At 39.2% G+C, this 27,275-nt stretch overlaps 1 protein-coding gene across 1 annotated transcript in view; it reads left to right on the forward strand.

Annotated features, from left to right (window-relative positions):
• The window catches only part of ADSS1 (adenylosuccinate synthase 1), a 29,431-nt gene extending 12,742 nt beyond the window's left edge, over positions 1–16,689 (forward strand). The window contains exons 2-13 of the mRNA XM_050897343.1: positions 1,740–1,842; positions 3,283–3,345; positions 4,122–4,172; positions 4,512–4,578; positions 5,735–5,842; positions 6,209–6,290; positions 7,285–7,411; positions 8,606–8,760; positions 9,934–10,058; positions 12,056–12,153; positions 13,310–13,459; positions 14,901–16,689. Coding sequence (XP_050753300.1) covers positions 1,740–1,842; positions 3,283–3,345; positions 4,122–4,172; positions 4,512–4,578; positions 5,735–5,842; positions 6,209–6,290; positions 7,285–7,411; positions 8,606–8,760; positions 9,934–10,058; positions 12,056–12,153; positions 13,310–13,459; positions 14,901–14,953 — 1,182 coding nt within the window. The 3' untranslated portion in view covers positions 14,954–16,689. The remainder of the gene's footprint in view (positions 1–1,739; positions 1,843–3,282; positions 3,346–4,121; positions 4,173–4,511; positions 4,579–5,734; positions 5,843–6,208; positions 6,291–7,284; positions 7,412–8,605; positions 8,761–9,933; positions 10,059–12,055; positions 12,154–13,309; positions 13,460–14,900) is intronic.
• The last annotated feature ends 10,586 nt before the right edge of the window (positions 16,690–27,275 follow it).

Below are 27,275 nucleotides of genomic sequence, written 5' to 3' on the forward strand. Positions count from 1 at the left end.
CAACCAGTGTAATCTGTCTAGTCTCAGACCTCTTAAATATCATGTAAAGGAGTCTCCTGCATGATTTATTAGCCTGCTAGATAGTTCAATACCTTTAACTAGATCCAGGTTCCTACAACTGGTTTATTATATCTAGGAGGCAATCTAAATACCCAGGACAGCTCTGCTTTCTTCAGGATTCTCCGGACAAGTTCTAACTCTGCATTAGCAAGACACTTCGGAGTCCTTCCCAGCCCAAGGATGAGCTACCCAGCAGTTTGCTAAATCAAATAAAATTTGTGCGTGCACCAGTTTTTCTGTTACAACTCCTACTCAGCTCTCCCTTAGCAGGTTATCTGTTTAAAATTCATTGTTGAGCTCATGTCTTCCAAAACATGAGAATTACTTTTGTCATATTTAAAGGCATATTTCTTAATGTTTTCCTCCATCCCACCGCTTAAAAAAACTTGATTTTTTTAATAACTTGTAGCTTGTTTTCTTAATGTTGTGTTTCAGCATATATCCACATTTTGAAAGGAATGTCAGTTGCTGTTTTCCTGTGTATTGCATGCAAACAAATGGGCAAATGAGTAAATGAAGAGTAAATGAAACTCTAGAAGAACATGTGTTATATTATTAATTTTTATAAATAACTGTCCCTTCTCAGAGTATTCATATAACAGCTCCACTCATTCAGCCAACACTCTTCATTATTTGAAAATTACCAGTGACTAGTTCTGCTTCCAGTAGATGCCCTTGTTCTAGACACTTCTACATCATTCAGACCTCGTATCAAATCCATGAAGGTTTGTAATAATTTTGGAAAATGGAAGGCCTGTAGCACCAGAGCAAAGTAGTCGGATTTCCCACCCTTATCAGTAGGAGAAAAAGTTATGTCATGACAGAAGAGCAACAAACATTAAGCCTGTTGAGAAAACCGGACCTTAAATTTTTGAAGCTCTTTACTGTTTCTGTTCAGATCAACTCATGACCTTGATTTACTCACCTTTTCCCAAGTTTGAGTGTTGTCTCCACCTTCTCTTTTAAAGCCGTTTGTGAAAAATCAATTTCTTGAGGAAAATACCAGCTCCCATTCTTGGGTCTGGTAGATGATTGAATAAGGTATGAATTATAGCAGACTCCATAAAGTGGTGATGTTAACTGGGAGGATCATCCCTTGACAGCAAGATTCTGTGAAGCTGCAAAGGCTACGCATGCTCCCTACTTTATACAGACCTTCCATCCTGAACGCCTAGAGAAGCAGTAGCTGTTTGTGGGTGGGCAGGCAGGAAGAGCTTCCATTCAAAAGGAAATATTAGGTGTTGTAGGCTTAAACCCAAAGAAATGACCATGCACAGAAGATGCCCAAAAAGGATGGGCTTGTGTAGGCATGTCAGAGACGGGACTCCGTGGGTGGTAGTTCAATCCAGTTTTGTTCCCAGAAAGCTTCAGTTCTCTTCCAGCTTCTGCCACCACTCCCACGTTTACTCTTGCTCTGCCCCAGTCCTGCCTTGACTTCGTGGTATCATTCTGCTTTGTAATTCTACACAGTCCTGCTGAAGTCCTTCAGCCCCCTAATTGTCCTGTCTGAGCCCTTTTTACAATACTACAGCATCTCCAGAAACTATAAGGTGGAGAAAGCAGTGACCTAGGACATGAATGTACAAATAAAAAAAGATGATCTTGTCAAATCGTCTGCTGAGAGTTTAGAGTGGTGGTATAAGACCATTAATCTTCAGGTGTTTTTTTTCCTGTTGCAGGGTGGGAATAACGCAGGCCATACTGTGGTTGTTGATGGGAAGGAGTATGATTTTCACCTGTTTCCTAGTGGCATCATTAATCCAAAGGCAATTTCTTTTATTGGTAAGACAATTTTGAAACTTACTAAGTAACATTACATGGTGGGTAGCTGCAACCATATTTTATAGTAGCAAGCAAAGAAAAACATATAGGTGAGAGTCAGATTTGCTTTAGCTTCAGCTGTTTGACTTCTATTTTATTATTGCTTTAACATTAAGAGTTATTCTACTTTCAGTGTCAGTTTAGTTTCTGCTACTAGAAAACTGAAAGTAAGAACCCCCTCTTTCTATCTTGTTGCTCTTTCTTATACTTCATGGTACAAGTTTGGATCCCACCCTGTCCTTGCACACTCCTTTTATACTTTCAGAAATATATATGCTATTCTTTGAGGACACAAAACCCAGCACTTAGGCTAAATAAATAATGTAATTTATCTCTGGCATCTCTTTACTGACTTTCCAGAAATAGGCCCCAAGATACAGGGCTCTGCTTGCAAGGTTATCATCCAGTCTCCTTTTTGTTCACATTACCAGCTGTTTAAGGTGATGTTGTATTTCACTGTAAAGATACTTGATGCAGATGGCACCAGAAAAACGTTTACATTGCTTACTGGACAGTAAACTCATATTTAAGTGATAGGTAAATGTAAGCCTTCTACTTGTCTAAAATTATGATTCTTTCTGACAGAAGAAATGTATACAGAATGTGCAAGAAATGAGTGTAAGTTTTAGTGAGTCATGGAGTTTCAGTTTTGTTCCATTTGATAATTTCTGAATGGATGATTGAAATACATGAAACATATTTTTTCTCTCTGCTAAATATGGTGTATTGTCTTGCTTTCCGATTTACTCCCTTGTCAGTTAGTAAAGACTATAACTTAAGTTATCCTAAATTTAGGCTGAGACAGGCTCTTGCATATATTTCTGATATTCCTAAGAAGGAAGCAGCAGCTGTTTCCAGCCCACTACATCACTAATCCTCCACGTCTCGTCAGTAATGCTCTGTATTGCTTGTGGAGTCTATATTCTAGCTCAAAAGCAGGGCGAAGGCATTGCGAATGTATTACAGCACTAGTTTGAGCTGAGTTTAAAACAAATACGTGAATATTGAAGAAAATTCAAATATTGTTACACAGGCTTGTCAGTGTTGTAAGGCCACGGACTTCTTTGAGCTTTTACCAGTGAACAATTGAGGCTGAAGTCGTGGTGCGAAGTCCACCACAAACAAAGACAAGAATCCGCTTACCTCAGCTGGCTTCGGAGCAGGCCCGGCATTCACATCTGACACAAGCAAGCTCTGGTTTTTCTGATTTTAGCAGGCTTATAACTGCTTACCCAAAATGAGGATTTATCCAAAAAGTTCTCAAGATCACTTGTGAGAAATGTGTGAAACTTAGTCTTACTTTTTAAGTAAAATTTCAGACAGCAAGTGTTTACATGCCTTACATCCTAAGAATAAGTATTTTATTTCTTGCTTTAAAATAAATCATTTATGTTCCCAAAGGTAATGGAGTGGTTATACATTTACCAGGCCTGTTTGAAGAAGCTGAAAAGAATGAAAAGAAAGGTTTGTATCGAGTAATTTTTAACCTTTCTTTATATTGGCAGCCAGGTTGAGGGTTTTTTAAGCCTTTGTTTCTGACCATAAATATTCAGTGCAGTAACATTCTGGATTTTAAATAATGAGAACATTATTTAAAATGTTGAAATGTGTTGTAGTCAGACAGATTTTCAGAAGCAATCTTTTCATGGGTTTTCAGGGAGTATCATGGCATTTGATACCACATTAAATAGAAAATAAAATCCTAAAGTATGTGGCAAAGCTCCTTTGACCTCAAACTGAGATGATTTAACCCAGAGTTTCTGTGTCCCTGTTTCTGTCCCCAAGCGTAAACTCGGTTGATTCTGCTTTGAGCAAGGCTTTGGACCAGATGACCTTCTAAGGTCCCTTACATCTTAAATTGTTTTATGACTCTCTCTATATAAATTCTCTGTTTTCTGAGGCACAAATGGAGTTTAAGTGATTTATTGTATAGCGAGTTAAACAAGAATCTTTCTTTAAAATAAGAATTGCATGTAAGCGACAGTATTCTGGCATTAAGAAGTGAGTATCTTTGTCCATACCAAAATGAGAAAGCTCAAAAAGTAAAAAATGAGAAAAGTTTGTTAACGAAAACATTGCTGATATTTGATACTCACTTATGTTTTATCCTTTTTGTCTACAGTCTTCTTAACAAGAAGCTATATAAACTAGAAGAAAGACATAGAAAAACTAAAAGCAAATCTCAAAGTTTGACCAATCAGTGCAGCTGAAATCCTACTTTTCTTTGTATCTTCTGACAGGTTTAAAAGATTGGGAGAAAAGACTGATTATATCAGATAGGGCACATATAGGTAAGTAATGATTGAAGGGGGAAAAAACTCAAATGATTGCTTAGCTCATGGTGCTAAACTACACTGTTACTCCACAGAGCAGTCATGTATTTGATCTAATACAGCTTCTTTATATGTTGTGTATCTGAAGCATAATAATGGAATTTGTATCCACTAAAGAGTGATGTTTTACATGTTTTCACAATGTTTAAGGAATACTCGCTGTGTTTTCAGATGAGGAGGCCTGTGCACTATTAATGATAACAAAGGCACTTTGTCTTGAAATTATAGATGTCTGTGATTTAAAGAATGTTTTTCTTCTTTAGTCTCCTACTATGTCCATTTGATTTTCCATTGCAGTGTTTGACTTTCACCAGGCAGTAGATGGGCTCCAGGAAGTGCAACGTCAAGCACAAGAAGGAAAAAAGTAAATATTTTCAGCATCTTCATTTCATTAATAATTACGCAAATTTGAAAAATTGGTGTAATTTTGGAAAACAGAAATGCAATGTATGTCTAAAGAGCCTTGCTGATGTTACTAATCCTGTGACTCTGTTCTGCTCCTACTTATGTTAGTGAACAAACTGAGGTATTACTGAAAAGGCAGGGTATGAATTCTTACATATTTCCATTTTCCAGTTCTCTGCAACATATAGAGAGATTTTGAAATTCCGACCAAATCCTTAAAGCTCATTTCCATTAAAATGATGTTTCCAATCCAGTTTGTTATCAGACTAGCGATGCTCTTTTGAATCAAGTCTGAAGTGTTGGCGCGATTAGGTTCCACACTTGTAATCGTTTGTTGTATATTCACTTACACTTCATGGAGATACTAGTTTCTATTTTAATTTTAATGTTACACTTTAGCACAGTATGTAACTATTCATACTTCATTATTCTGGTTTCTGAAAGAACAAAGGTTTATGTGAACACACTGTATTTTTCTCTCTGTTAGTCATTAGTTTTTGATCCCATTGGACAATTTCAGCCAAACTTAACATACATCTAGAGATCTCAAAATTACTGTATTTCTAAAATGCACGTGAAAAGAGGCATGCGGGTAGGGAAACAGTTTCATTTTTATCCTCATCAAGGTAAAGGCTGCAACAGTTCATAGGGACAGAGATAGTATGAATAATGCCAAAGCCATAGGAAACCAGTTTGATCACTCACAGAACTGGTTGTTGTTTACAACTGTAGGCAGTGTTGCAACAGTGAAAATGTGAAAATGACATTTGTTTCCTATTGTTTCTGGTAAGGGATGTAGTAGTACCACAAGATAGTATAGTAACCATTATTACTGTATAATATATGTATATACACACATAGTTTCAACTAAGCGTGTGTCAGCCAGACCCAAGGCTTAATGCTTTACTGCATACCATGAATATTAGCAACATTTATGCAAATCCACTGAAGCATGGAAGTTGCTATATATTTATTATTATAGAACTTTAGTCATTTTTTTATGTCTCAGACCTCCTGCTAGTATATGGTATATTGAAGAGCTTTAACAGAATTACTTAGCATAAAGCATATTTTTGCATATATTATACATGTTTGGGGGGTTTATTTTTAATTAGTATTGGCACAACAAAGAAGGGGATTGGACCAACATATTCTTCCAAAGCTGCACGAACGGGCCTTCGAATTTGTGACCTCCTTTCTGACTTTGATGAATTTTCTTCAAGGTACAACTATTTTCATTTCTAAATATTATTTTAAAGAGTGATACATTTTGGCTGACAGATTTGCTTTTAAGGAGATGTCTTTAAATATGTGTCTGAATTTTGTATATAAATTGTCTAGAAGGGGAAGAAGACTGGAAAGAATGTGTGTGTATATTTCCTGTACTTCACAGAATTTCTCATAATTTAAAATGTAGTTTTGTACATTGGGAAATGTACTGGTTGAGGTATCGAAGTTCTGGGTATTTTCTCCCTATTTTCTCCCTATAGCTCTCAGTATATACTGTGTATAATATAAACTGAGTTCTTGCCAAATATTCTATGAACAGTAACTATGTTCTTCATAGATACGATTTCAATATTTTACAGATTTAAAAATCTGGCACAACAATACAAGTCAATGTTTCCCACATTGGACATAGATATAGAAGGACAATTGAAAAAGCTAAAGGTAAGGATTTAACATTTGTAATATTTGTTCAGTTTCAGGCAAAGTATAGAAGAAAACAGTAATATTTATTTTAATTAAAAAAGTAAAAATGAAGTGTACCAGAACTACTACTTATGAAACTAATTAATTAATTTAAATGAAAAATGCATATCTTCATGATTATAAAACCTTTTAATAAGCAGTAGCTATGCTTTGTGATAGAATGTTCTCTTATTGTGGCCATTAAAGTAAATTTGTGGATGATTTAATTCTCCTGTAATATTTTACTTTCTTGACATAAAATAACTGTTGTATTAAAGTAGCCAAGTGAACACAGGGTGACACTTGCAGTTAGCAGTCTCCAGCCATGACTGATCTAGTCTGTCTGAGAGACTTCCACGCTTACTGAAGAATTGTTTGTGGAAGCTGTGTTTCAAGATCCTGGTCTTACAAGAAAAATGTCTTTTTATAAATAAATTCAGAAGAGCCACTGGTAAAACATCTTATTTGATGAATATGTAAGAAAAGAGGATGCAAAAAAAATCTCTTACCTTTCCCAAGTTTTGTCTGGTACTTGTTCAGCACTGACACGCTACCTTTAAAGATATTTTTTAATATTTGTGAGTAGTGATTTTTTTTTTTCTTTTGGAGCTTGCACCGTTTCTAAGTCCCACTCTCAGTGTGTCTAGGCTATAGACACACTATATAGAGACTATATTATAGAGAGACTATATCAACAAAATGAGGCAGGTATACAACATCTCTGTGAATAGAAATGGAACAGAAATTATGGCATTCTAATGCCATAACAAGTCATGTTTTCTTATGTGAGTGGTTCAATACATTGATTTGTTTTCAATAGAATATAAGCTAATGGTTGTATTTTTCAGGTAAAAGACAGTTATTGAGGCTGGCATGTTAGGGTTATCTGTATGTTTCGTGTTTCAAAAGTGAACAGTGTTCCCTGCTTCCAGCCGTTGTCTGGGAAAGCTGACCTTTCTACTCAAATTTGCAGGGATATGCTGAAAAAATAAGACCCATGGTTCGAGATGGCGTGTATTTTATGTATGAAGCTCTTCATGGCTCCCCAAAGAAGATTCTTGTTGAAGGAGCCAATGCAGCATTACTTGATATTGACTTTGGTAAGTTTAATTCTAAACTCAATTTAACTCTTAAGAGATTAGTTTTATTTTGATTTGTGTTTATATCAGCTTTGCAAACAGCAGGAAAATAGAGAAACAAAATAGTCTTTCCTTTAATAGCAACAGATCTCCCAAAAGTAAAGCACAGTAAGCCAGAGGTTGTATCATTAACAGGATTAAGTGCTGAGGGGTTAAATATTGATTTTTACTGAAGTTTATTCCAGTGGAGTTGAAATTTCACTCCAGATATTCTTGTCTTTATTACTTCTAAATGTGTGTGCACACTGCCATACGTTCCAGGCGCCCATTGCAGTGCTGCTGAGATAATTCCTCTGCAGTGGAGGGAGGATTAAACTGGTGCAGATAACCTGTAAGTCTAGCTTCTTCAGTTGATCTGTGCTCTGGTTTCTTACAGAAAGTCTAATTAAACCGCTTAGGTCTCCATGAAGATGAAATGAAGAACTAGAGAGATTCTGCAATCCAGAGTCACAGTGTGGATAGAGATCATGAATAACCTCTTAAGACTTAGAAAATTTGCTGCAGATACTCAGAGCTACTTGTGTAGAGCACTGGGAATGTCAGACTGTGACCTTTACACCAGGCTTTCCGTGGATGTAGCGGAAATACTTTCTGTGATACACAGGACAGTGAAAAAAGCTTTACATAGCAGCAGCATCCTATAATAGATCCAGTGCCTAATGGAAGTAGTATTGAGGTGCTTTTAAATTTCTCCCTGGTGGGCCATCCTCAGTGAAAGTTGCAAACGATGAATGCAGAAAAGCTTACACATTGGAACAGATAGCACATACTTGATACCTCCTTAACTATAAGAAAGTAGTGTATTTTCTTATTTGTCTATGTGAACTTCTTGCTCGCTAACAATTTGCTTATACAAATTGCCAGGATGAGTCAGTTATTTGATTTTGAGGGGTTTCTGTAGAGCTTTAGAAATCTCAATACATATTATTCACTACAGGAGGAAGCAATGTAGGGAAGAACAGCTTAATTTGTTCTCTCAAAAGCAAAATGGTGACATGTAGTAAGAAGAATTTGTACCACTCTTTGGCTGCTGTTTCAGTTTAGCTTTGAAGGCAAACATACAAGTGAAAATCTCCTTTCAACTCATAAAAGAAAATCAGTCTTTGTTTCTTATCATTGCTGAAACAGGGTTGTGCTGTTCTGTTTTTCTGACAGGCACGTATCCTTTCGTGACTTCATCGAACTGCACCGTAGGTGGTGTATGCACCGGACTTGGTGTTCCTCCCCAGCACGTTGGTGATGTGTATGGTGTGGTGAAGGCGTATACTACTCGGGTGGGAATTGGAGCCTTCCCCACTGAACAGATTAATGTAGGTTTAATGTTACAAAATGCAATATATACAGTTGCCAAAAAATAAGGTCAATGGAATGGGGTAAGGGTATACCAATGATAAATAAGCACCATAATAATAATGCCAAGCAATTGCGCTCACAAAGAGAGGAGAATCACGTTATAAACTTAAGGTATTTTTCTTCAGAGGAGAGAAACACGAGTGTGATGATGTTATATTACAGTGACCACGCTTCTGTTGTAATGAATGATGTGAAAACAGATTTCATCATTTTATGTAATATCGTTAGGTGCAAGAGTTTGTTGTAGACTGGAACTGTCAGCGCATCACAGGAAAGCTTAAATTACAAGATACAACTTCTGTGCTTAACAGCCTATGTTCTGTGTGATTTATAGAATAAATGTGGTGTGTATGTCAGCCAGTCATGCACAAATTGATCAATAAAAAGAAAGGGAGAGATTTTGATTCTTTTAAACTGTCTATTGTATTTTCATTATCAAGAAACTAGACAGCTCAGGGTATTGATTATGAGCTATGCACACAGCAATCTCTAGGTCAGTGATCCGACTCTAATTTAAGGATTTAGTCACTAAAATCCTTTCTCCAATGGCTCAAATGAATTGGTGATATCCTTTAGTTTTATGAATCATGAGCATAAAGTTTCTTCTTCATTTTTAACACATTATAAACGCTGCCAGCCCGAAGGGAACAGTTGGCAGTCTCATACTGTGGTAGAACCTAGGAGCCCTAGGCATGGTCAAGGAGTCTGTCAACCTAGACATTGTACAAGCATTGATCTTGTCCCAAGCATTTACAGTCTTGCCCCCAAAAACAATAGATGCCAAAAGACCAGATGAAGAAAGTAAACGCAAACAAAATTAAAAACAGGGCTGAATTCCTATCAGATGAAGAAGGAAGAAAAGTGTCTCCTTGGAACATGAAATAGTCACATTAAATAAGTATTTTGGAAATGCTAATGATTGAAATACAAAAATCCTGTGCATGAGGGGCTTTATTCTCTGCCTTAGTCCCTTCCTAATAACACGTAATTATTTTTTTCTTTTTTCCTTTAAAAAAAGCTTTGAAATTGAACAACTATGTTTTTCTTGCTATTCATCTATATTTGTTTATATTTCTTTTCCTGCTATTTTTCAGTGAAATTCCATCAGCATTCTGTCTGTCTTCTTTTAGGAAATTGGAGATCTTTTACAGTCCCGTGGCCACGAATGGGGAGTAACTACAGGCAGAAAGAGACGCTGTGGCTGGTTAGATCTTGTCATTTTGAAATATGCTCATATGATCAACGGATTCACTGCGTAAGCATCACAGATTTTGCGCTACATTTGGAAGTGATAATTTTGTGCTTCGCAGAATAAATATGTAGGTAACATTAATATAAGTCCAGTAAAATGTTACATTTTAAACAATAAAATAATTCACAATGGGCAACTGAGAATTGTCTTAATGCTAATAATAATCTAATTCCTTTGACTTTTTTTTTCAAATCAAGTGATTTTACAACATCATAGCAGTGATTTTTTTTCATATATGTTTTCACTTCGCTTACGTCAGGTGGCCAATGTAGACTGGATCAATATATCAGTTTTCTAACAGTTTACTCTAGTGTTCTTGATCCAGTGCTTTCATACTGACTTACGTCGTGATCTAAAACCCGCTGGTTTTGAGCTTTGGTTGACTCTAGTGGATCATACTTGTAGGACCAATTCTGCATCATTTGGAACCGCTACCTCTTTAAGTGAAATAAGCGGGATAACAGAAAGTGTACAGCAACTGGCACAGCTTTCATTCCAGTCCAAACAGGTTCATTTATTTACAAAGATGTAGTCTATTGTATTATAAATTCTGCTTTTAGTGGGCTGAGATTTATTTTCTTTGGGACTGAGCAACTTACTTGGTTGATAAATTAATTTATAATTCAAAATATATATTAAATTGACATTTTAAAGGAGAAGTGGCTGTTTAAAGGAACTGTTCAAGACCATAATGCCATCAAGCTAGCTTATGTCTAAAGCTAAAATGCTAGTAACTATCACAAACCACTAATTTATAACTAATTACCAATCTGTATTTTCAGAAAAAGTTGCAAAAGTTTCATTACAGTTTTGTTCATATAAAGTGTAGACTTACTCATGCATTGAGGCAAACTTGTTCATATATGCAAACACATGACCCTGGGCATTTTAATATCTTATAAACTGAGACTTAATTTTGTTTATGCTACTAATGTTACAAAGGAACAATGATCTTTGTTCATTAATTTATCAGAATGGTTTTTAAATTTTTTTTTAACTTAGATTTATATTTTGCTTTAACTTGCATAGCTCTGGTTTATGTGGAAATAGTATTAGGAAGGCATTATGTTTCCTTCCATTTCAGTTCTATACAGTTACAGCACTTCTATCGACAAAACTGTGTCATCTCTGGTAACTGTGACAGTTAAAAAACACGGGGAGATAAAAACTTCAAAAAAGTTGAAGAACTGGCCCTATGCTGGTTCTTTCCCAAAAGGTCTTTTCATATAATCATTGCGTTCATCATATACTTACTGAGCACGTATAGCATGGACTATTATGCACAGACCTGTCTAAATCCTTAGCTACTCATATTTTTACCAAGCAAGGTCTGGCATATTGTTTCTAGAGAATTTGCCTAGTTTTAAAATGCAGTTTTATTCTGATCAGTGAATACTACAGTGTTGTCTTGAGGTTCCATTTTTGTGTTCCAGTGTGTTCATTCACAAGATGGAAAATGGTTCATTCAACTGACAACCCTGATAGCATAGCCCAGGCACTGAAAGTCAGGCTGGGATCCTTCCTACTGAACTGTATACGTGATTTTAGTAGCCAGATTATGCTTGTGAAGTCTGTTTTAAAATTGTAATTTAGTAAATAAGTCTGTCTTATAGTTGTTGTGAATCTGTAGGAGTAACAGAAATAATCACTAGTAGTGATGTAAAGTGACATGTCGTCATACACACCCAAACCGACTCCAGTAAGTGCCACTTTACATAGTCAGCTTGCATTTTCATGCGCTGAACTGAACACTCTGCACCTGTATGAGCAGCCAAGCATTTGGAAATGTGTCTTAGTAACCCAGTCATGTATTCATCCGAGAGGCGTGAATTCAATTAACAATGTTTATAGTTTAATATATTTGTGTATTTCTGCTTGCTGGGTTGCCTGAGCTGGATTTGGGAATACAAAACTAGAAAGAAAAAAAAAGAAGACAGGTAGAAGGTATTAAAGAGGAGATTCATCAGGTGTGTAACTCTAACCGATGTTTTTCTGTACAGTTTGGCATTAACAAAACTGGATATTCTTGATGTCCTTGATGAGATTAAAATTGGTGTTGCTTACAAATTGGGTGGAAAAAGAATTCCGTATTTTCCAGGTACGTTGTTGAATACCTATGTTCATTTTTCTCTTTCCTGCCTGTTAAGTCATACCTGTTGGGAAAGACTGTTTGCTTTTTAAAATCAGGCTTGATTTCTTTTTTACTAGACCTTCTGTAGAAATTTGCAGAACTGTGGTATCAGTATGAAGACTACCGTATCAGTATATTAGCATTTTCTAGCCACCTTGCGTCTGTATGTATGATGACAAGAAGTTCAGAGCAAATAAAATCTTGTGTTAGGGCCTGTATGTCTTGTCCCATTAGATTTTTTTATCGACAACACAAGGGGTCTGAAAGTCAGCAACATTCAAGTCAGTGACTGTGTATCTTTGGCAGTAGCCTTTAATGAAGTAAAGTAAAAATAAAAACAGTGTTCAAGCTGTGCAAAAATGAGATGGATACAAGCAGAATAAAGCTGCTTATGGGCTACCATCATATAACTGTAATTAACAGCAACAACATTGTGGTCAATGAAAATATACATTGCCTCATGAATATGCTTCATGTTAAAACTTGTAAGATGTAATAATATGTAATTTTTGTACATTAATGATGTTTTCAAGATACCTGTAACAGTCTATGCCAAGATTGAGGGGTTTGTTCTGTTGAGATGGGAGATTCTGGAGGCACGGGGAGGGCTGGCAGCAGCCGGCTTTGCCACCACTGATGGTAGTTCCTGGCTGTGGACAGTAGCACAGTGAGAATTCCAGTGGGGAAAGGCTTGCAGACATCTAAGTTTTTAGCAAGCCTGATTTAACCCTGTTCCATGAAGGTAAAAATTTTTGAGGAAGTCATGCCTTGTCTACAGGAGGACTTTGATTTTATTATGTTCAAATGGAACTACTGTAAACTTCAAATAATTTGTTTCCTTAAAAACACTACTGTAGTCTTCTGGTAACATAGAGTGCATCCTAAGGTTTTGACAAGAGGAGACTGGATTACTGGATCCTCTTGAATCAGTTATCTTTGTAAGTAACAGAAATTAATCTAAATTAAGAATAAATGAATTAACCAACCAGTAGAAGTACTGGGGGTGGTTTTATTTATCATATTTTAGATGTTGTCAAAAGACTTTGTTGGTCAAGAACCACGGGTGTGTTCTTCTAAGGTGGAGCAGCTGAAATTAACTGTGATAAAAATTCTTCTCCCACAGCAAATCAGGAGATACTACAGAAGGTGGAAGTAGAGTATGAAACAATGCCTGGGTGGAAGACTGACACAACTGGTGCACGAAAATGGGAGGACCTCCCACCCAAGGCCCAGAACTACATCCGCTGTGTGGAAAACCATATTGGAGTGCCAGGTAAATCTTTCTGTAGATGTGCATGTGAGGATGCCCCAGCAGACAGGACCAGCTCTGTAAAAGTGCTCAATTCGTTAGTCAGGGAGTGGCTTGATTTGGGCAGGAGGCAATGGAAGTACCTGTGGTTGGGCTGATGATGGTAAATGACAGCTTGTCAAGAAGCAGCAAAGGGTGGTGGTCTGCAGGCAGGTCTGCAGTGTTGCAGAGAGCTCCAAGCTGCTGCTGACAAGGATTTAACCAGAGGAAGGATAAATGTGTATTGTTCTTGGCAAACTGCTGCCTTCTGTCAGTGAAAACTTAGGGATCTCTGCACCATGCTTCAGTGCATAGTTAGTCTAATGTCCTCTCTTACTTCCTGCACTGCATCCCTGTTTGAACATAGACTTCTCTTTTTTTTTTCCCTCTCTGCCATACTTACCCATATAAGGAGATGTGTTGCATAAGGGATACGAGATTGTTTAGCTCAATTCTGCCCCTTTGGAAAAATGAGAATCTTAACGTGATCAGTCTCCAAAGGTTAAGCCATCTTGTTTTTTTCAAATCTAATTGCTAGAGCTCTAGAGGTGCCAAGACCTAGGTGTGGCATGAATGGTGGAGTTTGAAAGGGAGTTTCCAGAGTAGCAAACTTAGAAAGCTGGCATGTGTGCTTTTGTTTTCCATAAAGCACCTCAAAGGTCACATTTGGGCAGTGTGAGCTAGTTGCAACTGTGGCAATTCCAGTATTGTTCATGGATTAGGAAGCATCTGATAGCAGAGCCTGAAACTCAGTGGATGGCTCGTGTGTGGTCATGGACACAGGTGTGGGCGATGGGGTGTGTAAATAAATAAAGCTCCCCTTACTTTATTTCTCTGGTTCTCAGTGTGAAAGCAGGGTGCCTTGGTGGGTTTGATGGCTAAAGCAGACCTACCTGTCGTCAGTTCTATAGTATCCATGGGCAATAAAAACTGTAGCGGAACAATTATAGTATGGTATTTGGGGTGGCTGCTCACACCGGATAATGTTTTTAATTGCAGCCTTACATTTAACAATATTATAGCATGTGTGCATCACTATCTCCTAGTCCACGTCAAGAAAACTTCGCAGTCTGGCAGAGCTCTCGCTTCCTCTCTGCAGGGATTTAGCTAGACATCCTATCACTCAAGACAATGACAGTTAAACCTGCAACAAACATGCTTGACCTTCTGTTAGGCCTTCCATCTGCAATGCTAAATGTTTATGGTATAATTATTTCATACTTTCAAACTTCAGTGTATTCCACTTCTAGTCTGGTAATGCAGCAGGAGTAAAGTGATTTTTGACAGTAAAACTTCCTAGCATTGTGTTTCAGCACAAAGTTGGCCAGTTTGTAGTGAAGCGTGATGAAAGGTGAAAATTATTCCACTTATTGATTATAATATTTACTCTCAGTAATTGTTCTAATAGATGTATTTTCCTCCCTAGTGAAATGGGTCGGAGTTGGAAAATCAAGAGAGTCAATGATCCAGCTATTCTAAACAAATGAAGAACTTCAGTGATGAGAAGCACAATTTAGCGTTCATCTGTTCCTTACTGCTTCCTCTTTAAATGGAGATGCTATTTAAAGCCAACATGTTCTTCTAGAAATTGAATAGAAGCAAAACATATATTCTGTATTGTAACATTTTATTTATCTTTAAGTTCTCAGTAAATTCAGTGTAAAATCTCCCTGGTGGCCATCATTAAAAAAAAAATCAAAAAAGTATTCTTAACAAAACAAGGAAAAATATTTTTTTAAATTTGAGCCATGTTACTATTTGAAAGTGTTTTACATCCATATAGAGTTATTTCTTCTTGCTGAAACCAATATTAAGCCTTTTCCAGTAGTTACTGGGTAACTTTAAAATTGTGAAGCTTGGATTTGTTCTTCCACTTCAAATGTTAAAATGTCTGTGTATCTGGGTTGGCAGTAATAAGACAGATATCGTGTACTTAAATTGGTTGGATTATACAGATTTTCAGTTTCTAAAATACAGTGAAGTTAGGTATTTTTGACTGCACAAAGCAAGGCAAACACAATTATCTATAATTTTTATATAATGATTTTTTAACAGCCCACTAAAATGAATGGGGAGCAGCTAAAGTATTTTTATCCCAGAGCCTATTCTAGTAACTGAGATAACATCTATAGAGGCGCCAAACTGGAGAAAGTTGACCTGTCTAATAATTCTTTCGAATATCCTGTGTACTAACAGACAATCCCTGTGGAGACTGTCAGATGTGCAGTCTTTATTTCATGCAGTAGGGAAGGAGTGAGTGAAGGTGGAAGGACGAGAGTCTTCAGGGTGCAGAACACACGGGGAGAGTGGAGCCGAGGCAGCACGCTGTGTTTTCCCAGTGAACCTGAGACATTTCTTCCTGCTAATGCAGTGATTGTAATTTCCAAAGTTTTGCTGTAGTTATCTGTTGAGGAACTTGGGACTTGCAGCTCTAAGGCACACTCGCTTCCACAGCTCCTAGGTTTCCAAGAATAAATCAATGCATGACTTAATGATGACTGCTGCAGTATTTACACTCCTCACACATTTTGACCTTCCTCAGCAAAATGTAATGCCTATTTATAGAAGGGGATGACATGTGGCAGCCAGGGTTCGGACATGTAGAAGCCGTGGAGAGGTCCCAGAATCTTCAAGAATACACTTGGATTTCTTTGTGGATCTTCTAATTGATAATGGCTATACTTCAAGAGCTCTCAAAAAACCGCCTACCTCTTGTAGAGGAAAAAGAATACACTAGAAACGGAGTTATTCCCTAACTGCGGAATTTTCCAAGTAAATGTTCATTTTCTGTATATGTCTCAGAGAGCTATAACAATATTTTTGTATCATTCCCAGGGGCTGTGGAAATGGCATCACAACCCCAGTAATGCCATTATGTAGTGTGTGAAAATAGCCCTTTTCTGAGATGATAACTCCAAGGATACAAAACGATGACGTTCTTTGCATCAGAGATGGGGAAAAAGAAAAACCTATCTGGAGTATCTTGTGTCATATTCATCCCCTTTGTCTTTTCTTAAATAACAGTTAATGTTCAAACCCATTTGTGTCAAGAAGCAATTACAAAAGTACCGGTATGAGCACACAGAAAGCACTAAATTTAACTGTGTACAGATGTATTGCTGCTTGTAAGGCAGAATTCTTACACCCTCCGGCTGCAGCGCAGTCTCTTCATACCCCAGTTCATCACAGACTGTGGCTTTATGCCACAAGCAAATACCCTTTATCTCTTAAAAAAAAAAAAGGGGGGGGGGGGGGGGGCAAAGCTGTGAATCCTTAATTCAGCTACAACTCCTTTGTCGATCTTTGACAAGTTGTTTAATCTCCCTGCTACTGTTTTTGCAATCTGTAAAATGGCAATTAGGAATACATCCTCACCTCTTTTTACACTGTTTTTTGGAGGTCTGTGGGTTGAGCCCTGCAGTCCTTGCTCTGACATTGATGAGGAAGCTCTCCCCATTGTATTTATGGGTGTTCTAATGAAAGAGCAATGAGATTTCTGACCTTATTTAATGTTTGCAAAGCACTTCTGAAAGGTGCTTGGTAAGTGCTAATTATTACAAGCACTGTGAAATGTGCCTCATTTATATGAGGTAATTTAAGCATAAAGATGCTTGGAGGTACAGTAATTAAGCTTTATTTTCACATGGCTTAACCTTGTGACATTTGCCTACTGGGTGATCTAGAGCTGTTCCTTTTCTTGGCCCCATCTTCATCAGTACATTTGTGCTAGGAGGTTGCCACTATATTTAAGCTTTGGTTGATTTATAGGCAAAGTCCACAATGACTAACAAGCCACTTGGTGTACTGAATAAGTAACTGGATTAAGTGATCAACTCTGAATGAAGTATTTGGCATATTGAAAAAATTAGGTTTTATAGCTTAATTTTCACAGGATTGCTTTCTCTTGTTCACCTAATCTTTTTATTTTTCATTAAGTAATTTTTCCATTAAGTCTCCGTTAGATCCACATTGCCTGTCTTTGTATTCAAGGATTCATCAAAAACCCAGTGATGTTGTCAATGGGCATGATGTAATAGGCAATTATCCCGCGACTGTTACCGTAAAAATAATAGCATGCATTTCATTTCATTTCATAGCATGGATTTTTTAAATGAAAGTTCTACTCCTGTTGAATTTCATATGTGTTGTCATTGAGTTAAATGTGAGTAAGTTCAGGCTTTTATCAAAAAGCTCTTTAATGTACTGAGTGACACAATGCTGAATAAGAACATTTTTATGTAAATTTGCTTTCATTTTGGCTGTTTCCCATGTGTATTATTTTGTATTGTTTGGAATTTCATTTTAATAACAATCACTGTGATGAATATAATTTCTTCTTTCTCCCCAGACAAACGCAATAATAATGACTAAAACGGGTTGATGCATCATCCTGTTAGATATCTGGATGGAAGAATAAGGGTAAACGTCTACCAAAATGGCATGATTTGTGGTAAAGATTTTAGTTTTTTAAAAGTAGCAATTACTGATTCACTCATGCACATTAATGTATTTGACATATTTTCTCACACCCTTACAATATGGCCTTCATAGTCAGGTGTATGCTTCCTAACACATGCAGTATGGGATTTTGAAGCTTTTGTAATTTTAATTTGGCTATATATGGTCTTACAGCTCTGGCATAATGCACTTTATAAAAGGAAAGAAAATTAAGCATTTCCATAGTAATGTGCAAACTATACTTACACCTTAGGCAGATTTTTTCAGATGAATTTTGGATCCACTCCTGTTTATTTTGTCCTGAAAGACATATTAAAACCAATTTAAAGTAACAGTGCTTGGTCTCTATTTCTCTTTTTTTTTTTTTAAACACCATACACTTCATACGAAAACCTGGTTCAATATTTCATGGATTTTAATAACTAGCAGCGTTACTGAATGAATGGGTTTTTTCTTTCAATCTGCAGATTCTCAGTTTGGCCTTTTTTTTACGTGTTCTATAAACTTTGTCACACTTTCCCATTTATAAACTGAGCACGGATTCACCTTTACCGCTGGGGATTCATGGTTAGTCATCTTTAGTTAGCTCACCTGAGTGAACAATGGTTTGAAGAAAAAAAACATTTTCTAATTGATGCAAAAATGTTCTTGCCATACCAGCTGGATCAGAACAACTGACGTGAACTCCCTATAGCTCTTTATCAACAGCACTGTGCTAGAAAGGAAAGGTAGATACTGGCTCAGATAAATAATTATCACCTCTAAAATGTGAGTGGGCTTCAGACAAGTACTGTTAGGGCTTTCAGAAGCCTTTATAGAAATCACTCTTTTTCTCATCCGTTTTAGAAGAAGCCTGGAACAGTAGGTGAGTGACCTGTCTAGTAAATGATGGCAGGTTAATACACAATTCAGGGCAATGTCTGAGAGCTGTATGAGAACTGCTCTGCTAATTAACTAGTGTTTCTTCATTTCTTTTGCATCAGTTTATATATATATATATATATAAAAAAAAATATTCACGTAGAATGGTCTTTGGTAGCCGAAGCATCTGAAGCAGTTTCATCTAACTCTGTGTGACACTGGCAATGCCCAAGGCAAAAAAACCAAAACCTCAAAACTGAGGGAGTTTGTCTTTGCTGAAATTACCCACCGGGAAAACACTCTGGTTTGTTACTGGTCCGTCTGTTTTCTGTCACCTGGAGTGCTGAGTCTTATCATTGGGAGGGAGGAAAGAAGATAGCCTGGTAAAAATGGGAACCAAGTGACATCTTGCCTTTGGAGAGTTGCAATTAAAAGATGACTTTCCTGCCCCTACCCTCTTCTAGTAATATTTTACATGGGGTCAAGCTCTAGCCCACTCCTTATTCCTCATGGAAGTGGCCCAGCTTCCTTTACAGTAACATGTCATATCCATCAAAGAGCCAGTTTCAAGTGCTGGATGTTAACAAAAAGGATGAGCTGACATCACCCTTTTAACTGGGCATCAGGCAGGAAAGAAAATCCCTCTCCAACCGTCTTATCTTTAGAAGCAGTCCCTGTTTGTGGTGTAGGCACTCTGTCAGGGGAGTAGCCTGTGGATTTGTTGCCTACTAATTTAAGTGAGTTTGTTAGTGCTGGTTTCGTCTCTTTATTAGATCCATGTTGCCAATGAAAAAGAGGGCGCCTGAGGTGTGGAGCCTGCTCAGCCATCAGTGCTACATGGGATTCACGGTGTGTGAGAAGTGGTAGGAAACTGGGTTCTTTCCTTCTCAAATCACAGGTCCATCACAAAGGAACTTTGGTAAGGAACATGTTTTACTCTCGGATGGGGCTGGCTGAACCCTTACATATTGCTCAAATTTAAAGTAAATTATCCATGTAGATGTCAGCCATAGAGTGAGGCATTAAAGAAGTAAAGTCTAAATAAGGATTTCAAGATTTTGCCTTTTAGTCTCTTATATACTTACAGGAAATTAGTTGTTCTAAAATACCTTCTTGTGTTATTAATATCTGTACATTTCTGGAGTTGAGACTGTGTATTAACTATTTGCCCATCAGCCCTATGAGACTGACTGTAAGAAAAAAAAAACAACAAAAAAACAGGAAAGGTCTTCTGCAAGCACATACACTTTATAGCTTCCTTTAATGTAGGAAATTTTGGCCAGCAGCTGCATTTTTCAGTGGTTGGAAACAGCACAAATTTTAACACTGTCTACAAAAATGTCTTTGGCAAGGAAATGTCTTTGTCAGGAAAAAAATAACACTCGTGTATTTAAATGTTTTCGCAGTCTTGAGATAATGATGTACCCTTCCTTTGACAGACGTTACTTTTTAAAAGTTGAGTACATACACCAGAGTTTACATTACAGGCCTGTAAATAGTGCCTCAGACAACAGTGTTAGGTTTCAGGAGATACCTCTACAGGGCTTGATAAGTGGCAGAGCACTTCAGACAGTTTAGGTGGCTGCTGAAATCCTTAAAATACCCCGGGCAGAAGCACTGAAGACATGTTTTCTTAAGGACTGCAGAATACAGTCGAGTATATGTGCCTTTACAGCAGAGGTGGCAGTATCCATCTTCATATTCCCCTATATGAGGCAAAACTTTTAATGCTAACCAGACCTAATTCTTCACATCTGTGGAAACGGTGTTTGCCGCTGAGGTTTGTGGAAGCCCGGCTGGCCTGTAAATGGAGGTGGTCCCATGCAAGGGGTGCTGGAGTCAACCTTCAGTGAGTCTGACAAAATTACAAACTTGGTGTATTGGGTCTGCATGGCAAGGTTTTGGTAGTGGGGGAGCTACAGGGGTGGCTTCTGTGAGAAGCTGCTGGAAGCTTCCCCTGTGTCTGACAGAGCCAATGCCAGCCGGCTCTGAGTCGGACCTGCCACTGGCCAAGGCTGAGCCTGTCAGTGATGGTGGTAGCGCCTCTGTGATACCATATGTAAGAAAGGGAAAAAAAGTTACGGGGCAGTAGCAATTGCAGCTGGAGAGAGGAGTGAGAAGATGTGAGAGGAACAACTCTGCAGACAGCAAGGTCAGTGAAGAAGGAGGGGGAGGAGGTGCTCCAGGCGCCGGAGCAGAGATTCCCCTGCAGCCCGTGGGGAAGACCATGGTGAGGCAGGCTGTCCCCCTGCAGCCCATGGAGGCCCACGGTGGAGCAGATATCCACCTGCAGCCCGTGGAGGACCCCACGCCGGAGCAGGTGGATGTGCCCAAAGGAGGCTGTGACCCCATGGGAAGCCCACGCTGGAGCAGGCTCCTGGCAGGACCTGTGGACCCATGGAGAGAGAGGAGCCCACACTGGAGCAGGTTTGCTGGCAGGGCTTGTGACCCGGTGGGTGACCCGCACTGGAGCAGTCTGTTCCTGAAGGACTGCACCTATGGAAGGGACCCACGCTGGAGCAGTTCGTGAAGAACTGCAGCCTGTGGGAAGGACTCATGTTGAAGAAGTTTGTGGAGGACTGTCTCCCGTGGGAGGGACCCCACGCTGGAGCAGGGGAAGAGTGTGAGGAGTCCTCCCCTTGAGGAGGAAGGAGCGGCAGAAACAACGTGTGATGAACTGACCCAAACCCCCATTCCCTGTGCCCCTGCGCCTTTGGAGGGGAGGAGGTAGAGAAAATCAGGAGTGAAGTTGAGCCCGGGAAGAAGGGAGGGGTGGGGTGAAGGTGTTTCAAGATTTGGTTTTATTTCTCATTATCCTACTCTGATTTGACTGGTAATAAATTAAATTAATTTTTTTCCCCAAGTCAAGTCTGTTTTGCGCGTGCTGAGTGATCTGCCTGTCCTTACCTTGACGCAAGAGCCTTTCGTTTTATTTTCTCTCCCCTGTCCAGCTGAGGAGGGGAGTGATAGAGCGGCTTTGGCGGGCACCTGGCATCCAGCCAGGGTCAGCCCACCACACTTGGTAAATACAGTTTATTACCAGTCACTACCATAAAAAGTGTTTCATGGTGTTCTTTGCTTCTGAAGAGGAAAATCCAAGTTACAAACCTATTGTATTTAGAGTTATGTTTCCACTGAGATTCTTAAAATAGTGCAGCGCTCTGCCTTGAATGGAAACCTGTCCTTTGAGTTCTGAATTCCAGAGTGGCTGACAACAAATGGCAAAGACCTTGATAAGCTTGAGGGCTGGGCAACAGAAAGCCCATGAAGCTCAGGAGGAAGCGCAGGGTTCCCCATGACTCAGTACGGAGTGGGAAGCACCAGGCTGAGGAGCAGCTCTGCTAAAAAGGATCTGAGGTTTACAGCAGGTGCCAGGGTGAATATGAGCCAACGATGCGCTTGCATCTTGAATAAAGCATATGGCCTACTGGGCTATACCAGGAGGATAATGGCCAGGAGATGGAGGGAAGGTATTTCCCATTACTCATGGTGGTGAGTACTACCACTGATTCATGCTAAATTTCCACCGGCATCCATTGTAATGGCATGTTTTGTGTCCTTAGTAAAAGGGTGAAGAAGGAAAGGAGAACTGGGGAGATGATGTGACATTCAAGAATCTGCCTTGCTGCAGACAAGACTAGCTACGGTCCCCGTGCACAGCCACATGTACGTCAATACTACGGTTACAACTTCACTGCTTAGTTAGTGTGGTGGGCTGACCCTGGCTGGATGCCAGATGCCCACCAAAGCCGCTCTATCACTCCCCCTCCTCAACTGGACAGGGGGAGAAAATAAAACGAAAGGCTCATAGGTCGAGATAAGGGCAGTTTAATAAAGCAGAAGCAAAGGTCGCACGCGAAAACAAAGGAAAACAAAAGATTTTATTCTCTACTTCCCATCAGCAGGCGATGTTCGGCCACTTCCCGGGAAGCAGGGCTTCAGTATGCTTAGCTGTTGCTCCGGACGACAAACGTAAATAAACGAATGCCCCCGCTTCCTCCTCCTCCCCCTAGGTTTTATGCTGAGCAGACGTCATATGGTATGGAATATCCCTTTGGTCAGTTTGGGTCAGTTGTCCTGGCTCTGTCCCCTCCCAAGATCTTGCCCACCCCCAGCCTACTGGTGGGGAGGGCAATGTTGGAGAGACAGCCTTGATGCTGTGCGAGCACTGCTCAGCAGTAGCCAAAACACTGGTGTGTTATCAACACCGTTCTGGCTACCAATACAGAGCGCAGCACTATGAGGGCTGCTATGGGGAAAATTAACTCTATCTATCTCAGCTAGACCCAATACAGTTAGCATCCTATAGCATCAAAAATAGGCAATGCAGTTGAAATTTTGAACTTTGCATTTCATATTCCAATTTTCTTCTGCTTCAGTTGTTCCAGCCATTGAGGCTGTGCCCTTGTGGTGGCTTCATCCTGCTCTGCAATGACTGTTATCACTGTTCCGTGCTTTGGTTTGCACTACGAAGTAGTGCACCCAGCGTGGAAACTGGGTTCCTTTTGGATGAAACTGAACAAGAGATGCTCTCCAGCAGTGCCCCCATTATGCGCCAGATGCTAATTGGAGTTCAGTCCATGGGACCAGACAAGAGCTGGTCAGAAGCCACCCTCCACCTACAGCGTGGATATTGGGTCCTGAGCACCAACTGCTTTGCGTATTTGTTCCTGTAGTGCTGCGCTGCTTGCTAATATAGACGCAGCTTTTCAACATCAGCCATTCCATCTCCCCTTATCCAGTTCTTTGTTGGCTTTATACTAATCCCTAACTAATAACTAATTATTCCCTGTATGGTTCTATATCAAATGCTTAATGAAGTCTAAATAGATTACAACCACTGCATTTCCTTTGTCCATAAAATCAGCTATTATCCAAGCTACTCAGGGGTCATCTATTTTTAAGTCCATTTTGCATTTTATCCCATTTTGCATTTACCTCTGTGTTTTTAGTGAGCCTTTCCTTGAAAACATTGCTGTAGTCTTGCAAACGACTGAGTCTAGACTATCAACCATCTGGTTGTGAGCATATTTTTTTCACTGCCTCCTTTAAAAGTATTACTTTTTCAGTTCTCAGATAATACAATGCCACTCTCAACTTGAAAGGTCATTAGAAGCATTTCTTCTGCCCTGCAATTGCATAGAGCCATTCTTTCAGAATTCAGGAATGCAGTTTGTATCTGTACCAACGGGACCGTAATCATGTCTATGTGAGATAAAATATAGTTTGAAGACATTTATGAGTAAGTTCACAAAAGGTTTGCCTTGCCATTCTGAAACAGCATTAAGTTTCTATCTATAGCTTCTAAAGAAGATTACTGGAAAAGGTAACTAAGACATCAAACCCATTTCCTGAGGATTTGGTCCACTGATTTTAAGTACATATATTCTGCAGAAAAAATAAGAATATACCTTCAGTGATCTCTACTTGCCTATATTGGGTACTGAAATAAATAGGGGGCTGGACAAAGAAACATCTCCAACTTTGCCAGAAGAACTGAAGTTGGAATAAAACAGCAGCAAGCTCATGTGCTGGGTGCTGAACTTGGCCAAAAGAACGACTGGTGTCTGGGACAAACACTGGAGGGCTGTGAATTTTGAAGAGCTAGGAGGAACGTCTGGCTACTCTCCTCCATTATTCAGTCAGTTATTCAATGCCAATATTACAGTTTTATATTTGCACCAGTTTCACTGGTGATATATTTGTACATATAGGTAGTCCTTCCTAGAGTTTAGGTAGTGATAAAGAATCAGTATTAGAAACAGAGGCAATACTGAACACCTTCACTATCGATCTGGAGATCTTCCAAATCTTGCAGACAGGAAAGATACAATAGAAGAAAAGAAGATACGGTTGTGTCACACCAATATCTTCTCTTAAATTCTCATGCAGGGAAAAAAAAAAAAAGAAAAGAGAAAAAAAAGAAAAAAGATGAATGCATATACATGGCAGGGACGTACTGAGCATAAATACACAGAATAAGTTATAATGAATTTTAATATACATGAAAAAGAGGTCAAGTGGAAGAAATAAAAGACGTTAGCTAGTTAAGGCATTACAAATGGGATAAGACATTTTGTCTATTAAAGATTGATTTGCACCAGACTACATAATTAAAATACCAAAGCTGGTACTGATGGAAGTTTGAGCCCTATGCAAAATGTATTGATGATTTCCACCCAGGGGAAACATGCCAGCAGCACAAAAAAGTCTCATTCTATTAATTGGCACCCTGGATGGTAGGCCTAGGACTGAACATTACTTTTATAGCTTATATCACACTACTCGTGAAGTGCTCAGCAGAGAGCAAACAGAATGAGTGCCTTCAAGACTTCCCAGTGTAAACAGATGTCAACCCAAAAGGCTGTACTAAGAAAATTTCCACATTAGCACTAGTGATGGTCCCTGTAGCTGTGGCATGTTACCCTGGCAACGTTCAGGGACTCACGCTGACTCTCTGCAGCTTCTGGTTTCTGGACAGACGTCTTCTCTATCCAGGATGGACAATACAGCCACACATATTTAAAATAAACACACTTTGTGGGCTGCTGCTGGGGAATCGTTTGTTAGACGTGGTGAGCGCAGAGCGCCAGGTTCTTCGCCCGCATGCGCTGACATAGTCCCTTCGAGCTGAACGGATGTACCCTGAGTTATTCCAGCTAAATGGCTGCTTTAGGGTGTGGGTAAAGGCGAGCATGCGAGGCACAACATACAAAGCTGTCTCGAAGCAAGGATTCATTTCCACAACAAAATAACAAGACTGGGGCTGGATGCAGCTGCAATGTGGAGGGAGGAAGGTTTTGCCCACCCTACCCATGCCGTGTGAGGGAGAGGATGTTTTGTACTGTGTGGGGCTAGTGAAAGGGCAGAGGTACCTGTAGCCTCTCCCAGGTAAATCCACATTGAATAATGGAATAGCACCATTTGGACACAGATTTAAAGACTTCTTAGGACAACCACCTAGTATTAAATGAAAAACACTGTCACCTGCAGAGAAAGAAACCAGAACACCGTGGCACCACGTCAGGTCAGGAATGGCAGTTATCACTGTCAGAGCTCAATTTCCTTTTGTCTTGATAGATTAAAATAATCTGGGAAGAGACAAAATAAAAGGAAACTGTGTGCAACAGAAATGAAGGCACACAACTGGAAAGGCCAGGAACAACAACCATGAAAAAAAAAACCTGGAGAAAGCAGCCCCTTTGTAAACCCTGCACATTGCTGTCAGTGGAACAGTAACATCTTTGCAACAGCAAAAAATAATTTAAAGTCTTGAGAGTGCCCTCTAGTGTAAGTGGGACCTTCGAGTGTTTTGATCTACTGAGCAGAACTGGTGTATCTCATAGCTGGCAGAGTAGTAACATGCTATGAAATTCAACCATGCCATGCTAATTTAAGAGCGAGTACTGGCTGCCATGCCAAGATGGCAGAACTTTGGCTTAACAGCAGCATACTTCAAGAAAGAGCCAGCCCCTTATCCTGCACATCACTGGCTTATCAAACGTTTTTTGATGTGCAAACCAGCTCATCAAGATGAGGGCACAAACTCTGTTGCTAACAAGTCAGAGTAAAATGACATGCACTTGCAAACGAATAACGGCTGAACTGGGTGTAGCCCTTTGATCCGAGTTGTAAACCTGTTGTCTGTTAAGGCTGACGTGCTACAGTAGTATACGAAAAGGGTACAGAAGAAAGGAAACGGCCCCGAGCCCTTCTAGTAAAAGCAAGTTTATTCAAGGAGGTTTTTCCTTATCTTCGAATCCATATTGCAGGGCACAGAAAGGAGAGTACAGTAGGACTGAGCGCATGGGGAGCAGTGCTTTACTTCAGTAAAGAAGTCAGTCCTAACAGAGGATGTGTGTGCATCCTGATACTCTGGCTGACTTAACACAGGCTGCATGCTGGCTCACAGCCAACTACAACAGCTACTATAATATATATTCCACTTAAAAGAATTTCCAGAATATTCCTTTCACCATTTTATCATGAAAACATCAGAAAAGAACCAGTGAGTTGGCCAAAATCCACTCTTTTTGTATCAATACAAATAGAGAGGAATCATTAAGGAAGCTCCTTATTTAAAGTGGTGCAAGAGACAGAGTCCTGCCTCTAGGTATTGTGTTTCGATTTCTTTCTAAATGGCCTAATAATGAAAGAGTAGAATAAATGGGGAATTTTTACTACAAGCACGTGGAGGGGAGGGCTTTGGTATAAGTGAAGCTGGAGAGAAAGATAAAGTACATTTAAGGCCCTTCCGATGCTTATGGGAATGTGCTATTAGGCATTTGGAACAGTTTAAAAGCTAATATAATCTCCTGGATTGCTATTTATCTGCCACCTGTTCCTAAAATAGAACACTTCAACTTGTCACGGTAAATGGATAAAAGTCACTTGCAAAACAAGGCATAGAGAGGAAGAAGTAAGACTGATGAATATTTAGATTCACAAAGCCAAATCAGCCATCGTGGATATTTTGTCTGAC

Source organism: Gymnogyps californianus, chromosome 5, assembly GCF_018139145.2.
Source record: "Gymnogyps californianus isolate 813 chromosome 5, ASM1813914v2, whole genome shotgun sequence".
NCBI classification, from domain to species: Eukaryota; Metazoa; Chordata; class Aves; order Accipitriformes; family Cathartidae; genus Gymnogyps; species Gymnogyps californianus.